The 17,804-nt window shown below is 39.6% G+C and overlaps 2 protein-coding genes and 1 non-coding gene across 12 annotated transcripts in view; 2 read left to right on the top strand and 1 right to left on the bottom strand.

Annotated features, from left to right (window-relative positions):
* PAK2 (p21 (RAC1) activated kinase 2) overlaps positions 1-3,498 on the top strand; it is an 83,700-nt gene extending 80,202 nt beyond the window's left edge. Inside the window, exon 15 of the mRNA XM_036448492.2 lies at positions 196-3,498. Within this exon, the coding sequence (XP_036304385.1) occupies positions 196-282 (87 nt within the window). The 3' untranslated portion in view covers positions 283-3,498. The remainder of the gene's footprint in view (positions 1-195) is intronic.
* Positions 3,499-11,611: 8,113 nt separating this feature from the next.
* On the bottom strand, positions 11,612-11,714 carry LOC118725060. Its single transcript, XR_004989811.1, has one exon. It is a non-coding gene; the product is annotated as a U6 spliceosomal RNA (small nuclear RNA).
* A 3,170-nt stretch (positions 11,715-14,884) lies between these two features.
* SENP5 (SUMO specific peptidase 5) overlaps positions 14,885-17,804 on the top strand; it is a 48,527-nt gene continuing 45,607 nt past the window's right edge. For 5 of the 10 annotated variants that reach the window (XM_036448555.2, XM_045583863.1, XM_036448557.2 and 2 more), the window contains exon 1: positions 14,886-15,396. The gene's annotated coding sequence lies outside the window, so the exon portion shown is untranslated. Of the gene's footprint in view, positions 15,397-17,804 lie in introns of all 10 variants that reach the window. The other 5 variants (XM_036448559.2, XM_036448561.2, XM_036448554.2 and 2 more) reach the window with 4 other exon arrangements.

The following is a 17,804-nucleotide window of genomic DNA, read 5'->3' as shown; positions in this document are numbered from 1 at the left end:
TATAAAAACTAAAAAGACCATGCTTTCAACTATAAAAGAAATGTATTGGTTATGCTGATTTTATGCAGGTATGAAATATGTTTATTAAATAAACTATAGCCCATTAAAATCTTTGGGTTTTTAATTGAAAGGAAATATTTAGCTTCTAAACGGGTGACATTTATACTTTTTTTTTCTCTCCCCTCTTTCTGGCAGCATCCCTTCCTGAAACTGGCCAAACCATTATCTAGCTTGACACCATTGATTATGGCAGCTAAAGAAGCAATGAAGAGTAATCGTTAACATCATTGTCGTGGCCTCATATTCTTTTTCCATTTTCTAAAAGAAGTCTTTTAATATATGAAAATTATTACTCTTTTGGGGTTTAAGGAAATGTCCTGCGTAACGTGGAGGGGAAAAGCAAACTACTACTACCTGAAGACAACCAAGAGAAAATTACAAAACAGAATGACAACTTTCTATTGAATCCCTTCTTCAGGGTCCAAAAGGAATTGTGGACTGAATCACTAGCCTTACTTCTTTCAGCAGACAGCCCATCCGGGCCATTTATCATGCTCGAGATTTGCCTTTTATTTTGCGGAGTTCATTGTAGTAGGTCACATTGATTGTCCCTTTGGAGGTATTTTCAGTACTTGAATAGTAGATTCGAGTTTTTCAGAGTATTTGTTCATTTGCTAGTCTTCTTTTCTCTCTTTGTAGCTTTCTTTTTCCTTGACTTGCTCCTTTTGAGTTGCTTTGAGAAGTTTTTCTTAGGCCTAAATTTGAGGCAATTTTGATAGAAATTATGTAGCTCCTTATATTGGCAAAGGAGCTTGATAATGGTTTAACTTTGTACAGAAGTTAGAACCAGCTATTGTACATGTAATATTTCAGTTCAGAATTTGAACTGGGGGAAGGGAAGAAAAGTATGTGATTTTTACCTTTTTTAACAAATGTGAAAGTCCGTTTTAGAAATTTCATGGTAGTGAAATGTTTGGCATTTGTTACATGTATAGAGAGAAGACTAATAATCTATATTTATAACTAAATCATTGAGACAGAGAAAGAATCCCATTGGCTCTACATCTTTGCAGTTTTGTTTCCTTTTTGACTGTTTCCTCTTCAGATACGGCTTCTGGAACCAGAGTGATTTGTTCTTGTTCCAACTTTTGTTAGTGCCGCTGCTTTCCCCTTCCTCTGTGTCCCCTTCATTTTGGAAATAAGTTTCTGTATATGTTGTAATTTTAGTTTGTTTGTTTAATTAACCCTCTGTCACCCTACTGCCCCCACCCCCTGGTAAATACTGTAATAACCATTGACTTTTCAGATTTTAAAAATAAACTCTTTTTTTCCATTTAAAGGAGAAAAATATTTGGAGCCAGTAAAGACAAAGTGAGAGACTTGAACCTTGGTGAGCTCTAACATAATTAGCTGAGAGTACATTGATGAAAGAGAATTGTCAGTACATAGAGATGGAACTACTGACCAGTAAACTACAGATCTGTTATAAACATTGTTGCCAAACCATTACCAACATTGTTCTGACACTGAGAACTTAAGTGATAAAGTATTTCTTGATAAATTCATGTATCATTTAAGATGTTGAGTTACTTTGGATTTTTTTTTCAAATAAGGAAATAATATTCATGTAAAAAAAAAACTGGAGAAAGGAAGAAAAATGAAATGTTCTTGTTGATAGCAATACTTTTTTTTTTTTTAATTTTAAAGATTTTAAAAGGTCTGTGACCTGTAGCATTAATTATTAGAGTGCCCTCTCTTCTCCCCTCTCTATCTCTTTCTCTCCTCTTCCTCTCATTTTTTTCCCTATTGTTTTGCATTTGGATGCAGTATTGTTCCTTCTGGCATGCCAAGGACCACATAAAAGAGAAACATCTGTGGTTTGGTTCTGGAAGACGGGAATGTTCCCACCATTCTCCTAAGTTCATCCATACTTGCCATTGTGTAACAGTACAAATCATGAATAAAAATGATTTTGATGTTTTGGAGTACATTGAGGGGAACTAATACTGATTTATTTCCTATCATTCCCATCATCTGTGTATAAGATGTAGTTATAAGGATAGAAATGGCTGTTCTTTATTGATAGTACAGGAAGGTTAAAAAAAAAAATAGTTCATGGAACTTTTATCTAGAGCACTTAATGGTCTCTGTTTTCAATTTGATTTTTTATTTCAGATTTCTCTGGATTATATTTGCCTTCTATAGTTACTATTAAATTACAGAAACAAGCCAAGTTTACTTACGGTGGAAAGCGACTTTGCCTTTGAATTCCAGATTTGAACATTCTTTGTAAATAGTCTGGATGGATTGTGGTGAAGAAGATGCTACCAATGAAAAACAACTCGATGATAAGACTGTGATCATCGTGACCACTCTAGATGGCGCTTCCATGCATAAGTCGTAAAGACCATATTCATTGAATATAGTGCCAATGCCCCATTTTTATTCCTATGACTCAACAAAGGTCTTTTCAATTTATAAGAGCAGTTTGGGATTTGTATTTACAACTTTTGATGGTTACCTGCATGTCCATTGCTGGCAACGGACTTTGTCGTTAAAACCTGACTCCTAGGTTAAGGGAGCTACACTGTGGTTTATTCTTTACTTACTTGGATAAACTAACTAACTTGTAATAGAAATATACTTTGGTTAATTCTGAAATGTGTCATTTTTAAACAGAATAATCTTAAAAGCAATATGAAATTGTGATTTATTAGTTAATTGTAAATTAAAGTTTTTAGATCTTGTTGAAAGAAAAATTATATCTGAATCAAGGTTCATGTTTTCTAAATACCTATCTGCCTTTTGCACTCACCCGTTTTGTCATCACTTTAGAAAGAAAATTCCCATGGAAATCTAAAAGTTACTTTAGTCCTCATATTACTAGGACAGTATTACTGTTGTACTTATTTATTATATTTTTAGACTCTAGCATTCTTAAAGTTTCCTTCTCCTTTTGATCCTTTTGCTGCTTTGGAGGGCAGTTAAAACTGGGATACCGTGAAAATATTGAGTATTTTATCCTACCTAGGATAGTAAACAAGTAGAGAAATTGTGATAGCATCAGAAACAAAGACTAACACAACTCTCTCTTCACGTGTTGACTGCCTGGCACACTGTATGAATTCTCTTTCCTTCCATATATAAATATGAAGCTGCTTATCTAGTTACCACCAGTCCTAAATGAACCTGTGCCTTTAATAAACAATTAAAAACCTGTGAGTATTTCTTTGAGGGCTCACATAAGCACATTTGTTTAAATATACTGTATTCTAACCAGAATAATACTAGATATCATCATATTGCTATAGTTAGAAAGTATTGCTATAGTTAGAAAAAAAGTGAGTGCTTAAAGAATTTGCATCAGTCTTTTAAAAGTTTTAAAATATACTGAGGTCCATATCTAGTGAAATGTCAAAAAATCAATTCTAGAATATAGCCAAAATTCAGATTAGTACTCATTTTGGGGGGTTTTAATAGTAGAATTTCATAGTAATACAAAGATTTTCCTTGTCTGTTGCTCCCACAATAGATATTTAAACAATTAAAATCAGTTTTTTTACAGTGCATGTATATGCATGTGTATAAGAAAGGAACAAAAAAACACAGAGACATATGCTTTTTTCCCCCTCAACACATTTATTGGCCACTTGGGCAAAGACACTGTGGTAGGTATTGTGGGAATTACAAAGGAGAATCAAACACTGGCCTGGCCTTGAGAGAAGTGAAGTCTCTCATTCTCAATTCTAGAAGGTTGCCAAGTGAGAGGGAGAAAGAAATGCTAAACAAATTTTCATTCTGTATGAAGAAAACTAGAGAATTACATATTACATATTTGGAATTAAACATTTTTTGTTGCTTTTTTTTTTTGTTGTGGTAAATAGAAATGTAATTAAGTGAAAGTAGCTTTGCTGTTTAGTCTTCAAATTTTATATTGACTTATTTTTTATTTAATCCCATTCAATTATTTAATTGTTTCATTGACATTAACTGCTGTATTTGATTACTTTGTTCAATAATTTTGTTCTTTCAGGGCTAGAAATAAACTTTTCTATGTTAATTTTTCCCTTTCTTAAACTTCTTTAAATTAGAATACCTTAAAAGAATAAGTGTAATAGGTTTTCAAGAGCATTCTAGTATTTTTTTAAGTGTTTTTTTAAAACATGTCATGGCACCATTTTTAATGTATTACAAAGTCCAAATTTAAAAAGCTTCTAGAACTATGGGTAGTAAGCATGAGCCTTCCCTCTTCTAAACCAGGTTCCAAATAAATTTCTTAGAAATGTTCTCACTCTCAGACCCAGTTAAAACACTTCTGATCTATTAGACACCTCCAGTAACTTGGCCTGGAATTCTAATGCTTACCTGACTGAAGTAATAATCATACTAGCGTTTCTGTGTTAAATGCACCAAGAGAACTTTAAGAGTACAATAATTTAAGGAATCACTTGTTTATAGGCAGGCAGTGAAGTAGGAATGTCCGATACCCTGACATGGAGAACAGCTTCAGTATGGAGAGCTCACTATCAAAAAACAAAACTAGCCACGACTGGTTTGGCTCAGTGGATAGAGTGTCGGCCTGCGGACTCAAGGGCCCTGGGTTCGATTCCGGTCAAGGGCATGTACCTTGGTTGTGGGCACATCCTCAGTGGGGGGCATGCAGGAGGCAGCTGATCGATGACTCTCTCATCGATGTTTCTAAGTATCTCCCTTCCTCTCTATAAAAAATCAATAAAATATATTAAAACACACACACAAAAAAAAAATTAGCCCTAGCAGAGTTGACCCAGTTGATGGAGCTTCGGCCTGCAGACTGAAGGGTCAGGTTCCCCAGACAAAGGCACATGCAGGAGTTACTGACTTGCTGACTTGCGAGTTTGATCCCCAGTAGGGGGTGTGCAAGAGACAGCCAATCAATGATTCTCATTATTAATGTTTCTAACTCCCTTTCTTTCTGAAATCAAAAAATATATTTAAAAGAACTAAGATTATACTTTTTAAAAATATATATTTTAGTTATTTACAGAGGAAGGGAGAGGGATAGAGAGTGAGAAACATCAATCAGCTGCCTTCTGTACACCCCCTACTGGGAATGTTCCCACAACCACTTTTGCATACCCTTGACTGGAATAGAACCTGGGACCCTTGAGTCCACAGGCGGACGCTCTGTCCACTGAGCCAAACTGGATAGGGATATATATATATATTTTAGCATGGAGTAGAGAGTATAGGCAATGACTGCTTAAAATACATTTTTTACATTGTCAAGCTGTTCAGTGCTATTACATTTTTGTATTTAATTATAGCAGATATTTAAAACTTTGCCTACGAAAAGTTCAAAAAGTCCTGTATGATTGATTTGAAGAGCACTATTTACATGAGCTTAATGCATGTTTTACTGCAACTTTAATATTTGCGGCTTTTTTTTTTTTTAGGAAATTATTTTTTATGCTAAATTATTTAACAACTTTTATCTTTGAAAGAGCAGGAAGAGTAGAACCACAAACAGGTCTTTTTAGGTTTAGTTATTCTAGGTTTTTAACAAAGTAATGTGCATAGATTAAAGATTGATACTAATCCGTGCTGGCTGGTGTGGCTCAGTTGTCTTGGTGCCACCCAGTGCACCAAAGGGGTGCCAGTTTGATTCCTAGTCAGGTTATCATTCCATCCCTGGTAGGAGGCGTGCAGGAGGCAGCCAATCGATGTTTCACTCTCACATCCATGTTTCTTTCCCTCTCCCTTTTTCTCTCTAAAAAGCAATAAAAATTTTTTTTTGATCCTTTTAAAAAAATTAATACTGATCTTAAAGGACTTTGTAATAAATAGTGTTGGTTCCATGCTTTAAACTTCCCCGCTGCCAAGTCTTACTTCACAGAAGCACCTGTTTTAAAATTTGAGCTGTTTTTAGCATGCATTAATCTTCACTGTAAAAAAAAAAAATACGTTTTTATTGATTTCAGAGAGAGGGAGAGAGATCTAAGAGAAAATCATTGATTATCTGCCTCCTGCATGCCCCTTCCTGGGGATCGAGCCTGCAACAAGGACATGGGGCCTGAAAACCCTGATCTCCTGATTTATGGGTTGGTGCTCAGCCACTGAGTACTATCGGCCAGGCATTCTTCACTTTTCTGTTATATACTTAAACATGTATTTATTGACATTTCTAAATTTTACTTTAGTTACGACAGCTGAGAATTTGGGTGCTATCATACCATCCCATTCTCCCATTTCTACTCTTCAGTCTCCCACTTGTGAGAGATGGCAATTTTTGTTAATTTCTTTTAAGATATTTTTGTTGATTTCAGAGAGGATGGGAGAGAGAGAAAAACATCAATGATGAGAGAGAATCATTGATCGGCTGCCTCCTGCACACTCCACACGGGATCAAGCCCTCAACCTGGGCATGTGCCCTGAGCTGGAATCAAACTGACTTCCTGGTTCATGGATCAGTGCTCAACTACTGAGCCACACAGGGCTGGGAAGAGATATGGTAATGTTTAATTCAATTAATAGGTTTTTTTAGCTCATGACCATGTAGGTGTTTTGTTCACCATTACATGTCATTTCTTTCACAATTTGCTTTTCTTGTCTTTTTGTTTACTTTGAAAGCTTCTGTTTCTATCACTAAGTTTTTCCAAAATCATTACAGATGCATTCCGAAGACTATTTTCTATACAGTCTCAGATAGTGCACCTCCTTTCTGGCAACATGCCTGGGGCTGGAGGCTGGACTCAGCTGAAACTCAGCTTCACATTTCTCCTGAGTTAAAACCTTTGTTTCCTGAATACCATATCTAATTGTTTGGTTTATTCTCTTATTTTGGAGAAGTACTTTTACTAGCTTTCTGAGAAAGGATACATGTATGTAAGATTTTAAAGAAAATGTTTCATATTTAACTGATAATACAGGATTTTAGGTTTATATCATCTTTCTTGAGAATTTTGAAGTCACTACTTCTTTTAACCTGCCATTTCTGATAACATTTTTGTATGTAACCTATTTTTCTGCTCCAGGAAATTTTGTTCTAAAATTTTACCATGAAGTGCCTTGGTGAAGGTGCGTATGTTTTAATTAGCTCCGGTCATTTGGTAGGCTGTCTTAGTCACAGACTCATTTCCTTCAATTCTGGGCAATTCTTGTATTATTTAATAATCACCACACTCTTCCTCCTCACCCCCTAGTATTTCTTTCTGGAATTCCAGCATTAATCTTCTGTCTGTCTTACCTTCCTCTCCCGCTTACCATCTCTGCCTTTTGTTTCTAACTTTCTAAGAGAATTTTCTTGATTTGACCTCTGATCCTTTTTTGAACATATGTCAAGCATCACATCTTTAATTTTCAAAAGCTCATTCTTGTTTTTCTGATCTCCCTTTTTACAGCCTCTGTTCTTATTTCACAAATTCAATATCTTTCCTGAGGTGTTTATGGTAAGAGTTTTTTCTTGGTCAGTTCAGGCTGCCATAACAAAATACCATAGGCCAAGTAGTTTAATCAGCAGAAATTTATTTCTCACAGTTCAGGGGCTCAAGTTCAAGATTAAGAGGCCAGCAAGGTAGGTTTTATTCAAAAGCCTCTTGATGTGTATAGGCTGCCACCATCTTGCTATGTGTTTAGAGGACCCCCTCACTATATGTACACACAGGGACAGAGCAGTCTCTCTGGTGTCTCATAAGGACAGTAACCAATCATGAGGCCCCACCCTCATGACCTCATCTAATGCTAATTACCACACAAAGGCCCCATCTTCAAATCCCAATACAGTACTTGAACTTACAAATTTTAAGATATGTAAATAAGCCGTGATAGGTGATTTTTTCCAAGTTTTTTTCCCCAGTCTCAAATTGTGTATATTTTTTCTTTGTTTTTAACTCACATAAAGATTTTTTAAAATATATTTTATTGATTTTTTACAGAGAGGAAGGGAGAGGGATAGAGAGTTAGAAATATCAATAGGAGAGAAATATTGATCAGCTGCCTCCTGCACACACCCTACTGGGGATATGCCCACAACCAAGGTACATGCCCTTGACCAGAATCTAACCTGGGACCCTTCAGTCCTCAGGCCGATGCTCTATCCACTGAGCCAAACCGGTCGGCATTTTTTTTACAGATGTCTAATGAATGCCCCAGATTAATGATCGTTTCTGTAACACCAGCACTGTTTAACACATTTACACTGATTATTTCTCGGCTCTTGGTGTTATTCACCAATCACTCATTTTGCTCCTAGGATTTTTCTCCTTTTTCTCCAGGCTCTCTCTCATGACTCCCACCTCTTTTATTCCACCATCTCAACACCTTCTACCCTATCACCAGAATTTTCTCTCTCTGCCTCCTTCCTTTTGGTCACGATGGAAGATGTTCATCTCAGCAGCTAACCCCACCAAAGATCTGTTCTCCACCTGGGAGAACTCTCACTTCTCCCAGCTCACCCTTCACTCTTCTCTCTCAACCTCAGCAAACCAAGCATATCTTCCTTTTAAAACAGACTTCCTCTGACATTGCTTATCATGTCTGTCCTCAACAAGTCATTGAAACTCCTCTTACCAACATCACCAATGTCGGCTAAGTTTCCAGGTGATTCTCAAACCATCCAAAAGATGATTCCCTGAACTGTTAGCCAGTGTGCTCACTGGTGCTTTTGAGAATTCCTGAGGTTCTGCTTGTTATGAGACTTCATTGTGAAATAGAACCCATTTATTCCCAGCTTTTTAAAAAAATTCTATGACCAGACATTTATTTGAGCTAAGGTTCAGAATGTGTTGTGTAGGTATCAATTTGGTAAGCTTTTAGTAGGATTCTGCTTTCATCATTAAATATACACGATGCAAGCAACTATTGAACTTAGCAATTGGAGGGGGAAAATAGTGACAAAGTAAAATTCTTTTTCAAAATATATATTTTATTGATTTTTTTACGGAGAGGAAGGAGAGCCAGAAACATCAATGAGAGAGAGACATCAATCAGCTGCCTCCTGCACAGCCCCCACTGGGGATGTGCCTGCAACCAAGGGATATGCCCTTGACCGGAATCGAACCTGGGACCCTTGAATTCACAGGCCAACGCTAACTGCTGAGCCAAACCGGTTAGGGCATGACAAGGTCAAATTCTTAAAAAGTACTTCACAGTCCCCTAACCGGTTTGGCTCAGTGGCCAGAGTGCACACCCCAGTGGCGGGTGTGCAGGAGGCAGCTGATAGATGTTCTCCTCTCTCATTGCTGTTTCTAACTATCTCCCTCTCTGTAAAAAATCAATAAAATACATTTTTTTAAAAAGTTCTTCACAGTTTGTTATGTACTTTGAATAACAGATTTGCTTTCTGGTAATTTTGTTTAATCTTAAAGTGTTTTCATTCTTTGAGCTTGTTAGCATGGACACCCAAAGAAGAAAGGCTTATCTAGGAATGTGCTAAGTAGCAGAGAAAGACAATCTGGCCTTAAAAAGCAAATGTAGATTATTGATCAGAAATTAAGAGTTGATGATTACCTATGTCTTTATAAAGAGATTTTTATCACCTCTATAGTCCTGATTATAACATTTTTACTTGTATGTCTTTTAGGGAAAGAGACTAAAAATACTGTATTTCTTGAAAAATGTGTTCATTAAATAAGTCATGTAAATATCACTAATGTTCATTTTTCTTTTTTTAATTCCTTACCTGAGAGTATTTTTCCACTGATTTTTCAGAAAGACTGGGAGAGGGAAAGGCAGAGAGAAATATTGATGTGAGAGAAACATCAGTTGGTTGCCTCCTGCACAGGACCCAATCTGGGCCCAGGCCAGCAAGGAGCCTGCAACTGAGATACATGCCCTTGACCGGAATCGAACCTGAGACCCTTTGGTCTGCAGGCCAATGCTCTACCCCCTGAGCCAAACCAACTAGGGCTATATATTCTTTATATATAAATTTGTAACTCAGGGTTGATTATTTTGAAAGGACCAACACTCATATGGATATATAATTTCAGTTATACTTGTTAAGAGCTATGTATCACATTGCCTTATATCAATCCATCCAGTTTGTGTCCTTTAGCAGTTGAAAACATCTTGTTCTATTTGTGTTTTTTTTAAAACAATCAAAATGGAGTAACAGTACCATATACATTTATCTTTCATTCTTAGGTCTGTACATATACACAGCATTATGAAAGCATTGTCAAAAAATGTTTTTCTCTTTCTTAATGAATTACTTCACTTTGACTTCTCCTATATTTAAAAACAGAAATGTACCATTTTCACAAACTATTTGAGCCATAAGGTTAAGGAATGTATAACAGTGCAATCTGATTCTGATTGCTTTACTTTATTGTCGTTAAAAACTTTAAGGATGTTTTAGTTTAAACTAAAACACATTTAATCACATCCAATATTCCTTATACTTTAGGATACTTTAAGTTTTTCTGCTATTAACTGTTGAAGAGCTTTATTTTTCAATAAACTAAAAACATCTCAACCATATGAGTCTCTACAAGACATTGTCACTAGTTTGATCGCACTCTTTTTCTTGTCCAAGACTAAGGTGTCACTGAAAATTAAGTTTAGACCATGGACCGGGAAATTTTCATTTCTCTTTCATCAGCCACTTTCATGTTACTTGCATTGTCAGCCAAGTAAATACTTTCCCTTTTTCTTTCATTTATGCATATCTTACTACTGATATACATTTAAGTATATCTTACTACTTACTACTGTTTCAGTATGTCTTTTAATGACAAAGTACAGCTGACCCAAGGTATTATCTCAAGAAGTTGAGTACTTGAGTTCTTGCTGCACATTTCTTCATCAGTAAGCATTGTAAGAATTTTTTTTTTCTTTGTTTTATCCTATAGTCCAGGGGTCCTCAAACTTTTTAAAGTGGGGACCAGATCACAGTCCCTCAGAGAGCTGGAGGGCCAGACTATATGAACTACTAATTCCTACTGTAACACCTCGGCTGCGCTCACTGCCCAAAAAACCTGGCGGGCCGGATCAGACTCCTCTGCAGGCTGCATGTGGCCTGCGGGCCGTAATTTGAAGACCCCTGCTAGTCAGTTTGAACCTGGTGGTTTCTTCTAAATAAAAATAGGCTGCATAATTTAAAATTTTGCTGCCAGGGAAGGACCAGTTATACTTCCAGTAACCATGCTATTTTAATAGAATGTACTAACAATTGAAATTGTTACTGTGAATTAGTTATTTTTTTGTTTCTTTTGGGGGAGTGATAAAAGAGCCTACATCATAGGGTATTTTTTAGGGTCAAGTGAATTAGTTTCACATAAAATGTTTAGAATGCCTAGCACATAGTGAAGCATTTGATAAATGTGATCTATCATTACTTATCTTTTTCGTTTACCCATTGGACAGTCCTTTATGATAATGCAGTAGCAGATGGAAAACCAAGGATGTTGCACAGAGCTATTTGCCCTTTTTCCCACCTCTCATCTTTTTAAAAATGTATTCATAATTTACCTTAAGGAAGTATATTACAAAAACTATATTAAGGCCCCAATACATTCTTGTTCAGTAACATATTATGAATTTGCATATTTTATAGTATTGTATATCATGCATAACTTGAAATATGAGACACTGCATTTTATATTCATATATATATTTTATTTATTTTATTTTTTTTAATATGGAACTCTTCACGAACCTGTGTATCATCCTTGTGCGGGAACCATGCAATTTCTATATTGTTCCAACTTCAGTCTATGTGATGCAGAAGTGAGCAACATTATAGTTTAGTCATTTTCCTGAAGGGTATTTGAAAATATATATACTTGGGTATTGGTTTATATATTCAGGGGATGGCAAAGGGAGGTATAAGTTTGAGGTAACTAACAGGTACCCAAAAGAGACTATAACCAAAAGGGACTTATTTAACTCACACAAAAAGGAAGTCCAGTGTAGTCAATCGAGGCTTGTAATGAACTCTGTACTTTCACTCTATCAATCTTAGCATGTAGGCCTATCTTGATGCCTATTGCCACAAAATGCAAGATCGCTGCTCTACCTCCATCTTCATGTCCAGGTGCAGACCAGAAGAAGAGAGAATGATTAAAAGGAAAAAGCAGGAGTAATGTTTACATTAAGAAAGTATGAGTTTTCCCAGAAACCCTCTACATTATTGGTCAGAACTGTCATTTGGTGCCTTCCCAGACAAAAATCAGACTTGTTAGTAAAGAAGGGGGAATGGGTGCATAATCTATAACAGTAGACTATGCATGTGAAACTGCACCATCTTAATTTCTATAGCTCTTCCAGTCTTACTCCATTTGTGCTGTTATTACAGAACTGGAAGCCCGATGCACGAAGATTTGTGCTAGAATGGGCTTTCCTTTCCCTGACTGCCAGCACTGCCTTTCCACTCCGGCCCAGCCCCTTCCTGTTCAGGCCCCAGAGCTGCTGCTTTCCACTCTGACCCCACCTTCCCACATTGCCCAGAGGCCCTGAGAGACCAGGGATGGGGCAGAATGCCAGCATTGTCGACAATGCAAGCATCCTGCCCCATCACTCTGCACGAGTGTATGCAAATTAACCACCATCTTTGTTTGGTTAATTTGCATACCACTCCTGATTGGGTGGTGGCTTAGTGGAGGTACAGTGAATTTGCATGTTTATTATTAGGTAAGATGTAAGATGCCATATACTGTGTGGCTTATCAAAAACATGGTATTGAGACGAAGAAGGCCAAGATCAAGAAGCTGGCAAGATTTGGTGTCTGGGGAGGGCCTGCTTCTTGGCTGTAGGCTGCTGTGTTCTCACAGGGTGGAAGGGCAAAGAGCTCTCTAAGGCACCCTCTTTACATCATCATCTCCCAACGGCCCCCTCCTTCATACTATCACATAGGCATAGGGATACAGGAATACTGGGGGAGGTAAAAACATCTATGGTATACCCTCATATTTCTACAGGGCTTTCACATCTGTTGTCTCCTTTGATACTGCACCACTGATGGATTAATGTGCTCCTTTCTAGAAGGGAGGAAAAGGGCCAGGGAGGTGAAGTAATTTGCTCAACATTACCCAGATAGAAATTCAGCCTTTTCCATTACTCAGCTCTTCCGAGCTAACTGGAAACACCTTTCAGTTTTGTAGGCCAGTAGCTGATTTTGAAGGAATGTTTACATAACTTATGAAAACAAATGCAATGTAAATATAACTGCAGTGTTGCACGCTTAGTAATCCATCAGTGGGAAGAGCCTGCTATAAATACTTGGAGTGATTTAGCTTAACGGGGGAGGCAGCCACCTGGAGCAAGAAAAGAAACGACCCACTTCACCAGAGGAATTGACCTTTCATGGCTTCTCACCCGAGTTCCCTCTAGAGGACACTGCTGCCGCTAACAGTCTCAAAGATCCAGGTGAAGGTGAAAAGTGAAAAAGAAACCAAATTATTGCCATTACCTTGCTACATTTAGGCTGAAACCACCATTCTGGAAGAATCTAGATAACATTCTGTTTAGAAATATCTGACTCTTGAGTCAGATTTGGTATCAGCAAAGCCACATTTATTTATTTATTTATTTATTTATTTATTTATTTATTTTTTGCCACATTCTTATAGGGAGAAAACAAGGTTAGGTATCTTCCCAGCTTCCAAGTGCTCCAGAAGGCCCATCTCCCTGTAGTCATTTTTATTCTATAAAATTTTCTTCAAGCACACAAGAATACATTCTCATTAATTTTAGCAATTCAGATAAAAAGTATTCTCAACACAAGTCCCTTTCCCAAAAGAAAACGTACCTTTTTCTATTACGTATAGATATTGATAGTTAAGAAAACCAAGCAGTTCTTGAAAGGTGTATAAAAATAAGTGATAATTAAAAGCAAGCCACCCTGTCGTCAATTTTACTATTATTTTGATCTTCTTTATAGTCAATGTACACCCTTATGCCTGCATCTGGGACACAAGGCTCCTAGCACCCAACCCTTGATATTCCATTGTATCTATCTCCACTCTATTTATAAACGAGTATGTCCAAAATTGAATTTATTTGCCACCATAAACCAGCTAATGTATTTTCTAGCTGTCAGAATGTTGCATTATGTTATCTGTCACTTTCCCCACAATTAGACGGAGGTCTTACAAGAGAAAGAGTACTGGTATATCTGCATTTCGAAAACGGTTCAGCCCTGGCTGGTGTGACTCAGTTGATGGGAGCACCAACCATGCACCGATTTGATTCCAGGTCTGAGGTTTGATCCCCGAATACGGGATGCAAACGACGGATGTCTCTTTCTCATATTAATGTTTCTCTCTCCCCCTCTCTTCCAATCTCTCTTAAATCAATACAAACATATCCTGGCGTGAGGATTAAAAAATGTTCAATGACTAGTGCTTCTCCATGTGAGGCTGATGTCACTTTCCTCTCTCATCTGAAAGAGCAACAGATGTACTGCACAGACTTAGCACTTGCAGCTCAGTCACTTATCTGGTGCGGGGGCCACTACAGTGCATACATCCGGGCTCTGTCCTCCCGTGATACTGTGCTCAGTTGAGGAGAGGCCGCGCCACGGGAGAACCGGAGAAGAAAGGCCTGGGAGCAGGAATGTTGGGGTTTAGCAGAAGGGATTGGTGGAGGGAGGGACCATAGAGTAGCGGCGGTCGGGCCTAGGTAACATTTCAGAGGGGGCTCAACAGAAGTCTCAACCCCGCTTTGTAGAGCCTCTGCCATTTCCATATCACAGTTTCTACAAGATTAGAACTCCCGCACTCGGAAGGGGGCGCCGGGCGGGGCGGGGCGGGGCGGGGCGGGGCGGGGCGGGGCGTGGGAGCGCGAGTGTAGTCGGGCGGAGCGCCGCGCTTCCGCTGAACGTCCGGGTAGGGGCACGCACGCCGCCGGAAGCGGAGGGCGGCGGAGCCACGCCCCCAGCCGCGGCGTCACCGCCCCCACCGCACGCTGCGCAGGCGGCGCTGAGGCGAGGCGGAAGGGCAAGGAAGGAGGTGACGATGAAAGTGAGCGCCGGCTCCAGCAGCGGTTCCGAGGGAAGCTCAGCGGCCGTGGGCGCCGGGAACAGGCCGGACACCTCGCTGACGGGCTGACCCCGGTGCTGGCGAGGGCGGGGCCGCGGAGCGGGCTGCCGCAGTGTGCGGGCCCGCGGCGGGCCGGGTGAGGACTGCGAGGCACGGAGGTAAGCGGGAGCCGCGGTGTCCGTTCGGCCAGATGACAGCCCCCTGGCCGCTCCCGCGCCGTGCGCGCCAGCTCAGCACCCCGGCCTGGAGGCCGCAAGCGCTGCCCTCCTCCCTCCCACGTCCGCCACGGAGGCAGCGGATCTCCGGGGGCCGCTGCTCTACCTTTCTCGGGGCGGGAGGGAGCTCGTCCCTGGGGACCGCCGTCCTCTGTGTCTCGCCAGTTCGAGCTGATCGACGCAGAAGCAGGAAAAACTAGCGCCCCCGGCAGCCCCTCCTGAAGGTAGGGAAAGCGTTGAGAGAAAGAATTGCTGCTAGAGGACCTCCAGCCCCTGCCGCCTTGAAAGTCAAGGGTTTCTATTTATTCGGACAGGTCTGCTTCTTCCCTGCCGTTGGCTCCCCATTCCCCCATCACACACACACACACACGTTTCTGGGACCCTGGGCTAGTGAACGTGCCTGGCACAATGAATATTAGGGCGGTGGGAGCGTGGTTTTCCATTCTGCCTTAGCTGGGCAGTAGCAACCCCGGTTCCGCTGCCTGGCCGGCCACGCTGTTGGGAGGGATGCGGAAGAGGATGTGAGAAGCGTTTTACAATTCAAGTCAGAAGAGCTGGGTTGAAATCCTAGCCTGCCGTTTGGTAGTGGCTTTAATCTCGTGCTAGACACTATGGCATTTTTAACGGCATGTGAAGTGGAGCTTTCTTTTTTTTCTTTTCTTTTTTTTTTAAAATATATTTTATTGATTTTTTTACAGAGAGGAAGGGAGAGAGAGAGAGCTAGAAACGTCGATGAGAAACACCGACCAGCTGCCTCTTGCACACCCCACATCGGGGATGTGCCCGCAACCAATGTACATGCCCCTGACCAGAATCGAATCCCGGACCCCTCAGTCCGCAGACCGACGCTCCACCACTGAGCCAAACCGGTTTCGGCTGAAGTAGAGCTTTCTTATACCTGTGTAAATTCGTAATGAGAATTCAACGAAATGAAGAAAGTAAGAGCGTTAAATTAATAATGAAATGTTTGGGGGAATTCTTAAATCTCGGTTTAAGAATATCCGGGACATAAATGTAGGTTCCTAATTATGTATTTTATCCAGAATAACTAAGCTTAGTATGAAGAGGGGTGCCAGAGGAGATACTAGGATCTTGTATGGTTAGATAGACCCTGCTTTGGATTGGCCAGCATTAGGAAGAAGTCAGTCTCCTAGTCACCCAGATGCCTCATGCTTATTCATGAAACATTATTAGTGTATGAAGAATGACCCAAGCCACTTTTGCCCCTTATTCAGAATAACTCTGCCCACTGGGTTCTTTCTAGGAGAAAACTGGAAGGGCTTTCATTTTGGAAGAATTCTTTTCACGTATTTCAGAGGACCCCTCACTCTGCCCTAAAACATTTCATGTTAATTGAAAATGTTGCAGATAATAAATAGAGGGATTTGAATCCTTTGAGTGCCTGGGCATTACAGTTCTAAGTCAGTCTGGAGAGAAGAACATTCACTACTCTGAAATTTAATAGACCCTATGTTGGAGAAGTATTTGAGAGGAGGGATGGGAGATCCAGTCAGTGACTTCAGTGAGTAGTCTCTGTTCTTATAATTGCTTGTTCAGACAAATTCAGAATGCTTTCTTTTCTTGGTGGGATGTGATGATGGCTGCTGTGCAGTATGTAACCAAGTGCTGTCTTCAGTGCTTTTGACAGAATTGTCAATTTGGAACTTTAAGACATGGATAAGAAGTGGACATTGAGAGTCATCAATCCAGTGGTTCCAAGACTTGGCTGGACATTAGAGACAGTCGGGAATTAAAACAAAACCCCAGGAGCCTGGACACTACTTTAGTGGATCTGAAGAGGAACCTGGGCATTCGTAGTCTTTAAAAAGCTTCTCAGGTTACTCAAGGTTTGAAAACACAAATATAGATCAGGTTTCACACTTTAGTTTATAAACAGACTCAAAGATGAGTGTCATGCCCAAATAATTTAAAAAAATATATATATTTTATTGATTTTTTTTACAGAGAGGAAGGGAGAGGGAGGGAGACAGAGTTAGAAACATCAATGAGATGCCGAGATCGGTTTGGCTCAGTGGATAGAGCGTCGGCTTGGGGACTGAAAGGTCCCAGGTTCGATTCCGGTCAAGGGCATGTACCTTGGTTGCGGGCACATCCCCAGTAGGGGGTGTGCAAGAGGCAGCTGATCAATGACTCTCTCTCATCGATGTTTCTAACTATCTCTCTCCCTTCCTCTCTGTACAAAATCAATAAAATATATATTTAGAAACATCAATGAGAGAGAAACATTGATCAGCTTCCTCCTGCACATCCCCCTTTGGGGATGTGCCCCCAGCCAAGGTACATGTCCTTGACTGGAATCGAACCCAGGACCCCTGAGTCCACAGGTTGACGCTCTGTCCACTGAGACAAACCAGCCAGGGCTAATTTATTGCCTTCTTAATATTTTTCTCTTTCTTTTTCCTTTCCTTAACAAATGATCTCACTTGAATCAATAGTACTATTTCAGGTTTTGTAGTGCTTTGAGCCCAGAACTTAAAAACAAATTATTTAAGTCAGTATATGCAATTTAGTTTTTATAGCTTTCTATGCAGTTAGATTCCTTAATACTCTCTGATAAAAGTAGATTTTACAGTAAAATTTCTTACTAAATGTTTAGGTTTGTTTGTTGGAA

The sequence above is a fragment of the Pipistrellus kuhlii genome, unplaced genomic scaffold (assembly GCF_014108245.1).
Source record: "Pipistrellus kuhlii isolate mPipKuh1 unplaced genomic scaffold, mPipKuh1.p scaffold_m20_p_2, whole genome shotgun sequence".
NCBI classification, from domain to species: Eukaryota; Metazoa; Chordata; class Mammalia; order Chiroptera; family Vespertilionidae; genus Pipistrellus; species Pipistrellus kuhlii.
Note: the sequence above shows the minus strand (reverse complement) of the source record. Positions and strands in the feature narration are given on the sequence as shown.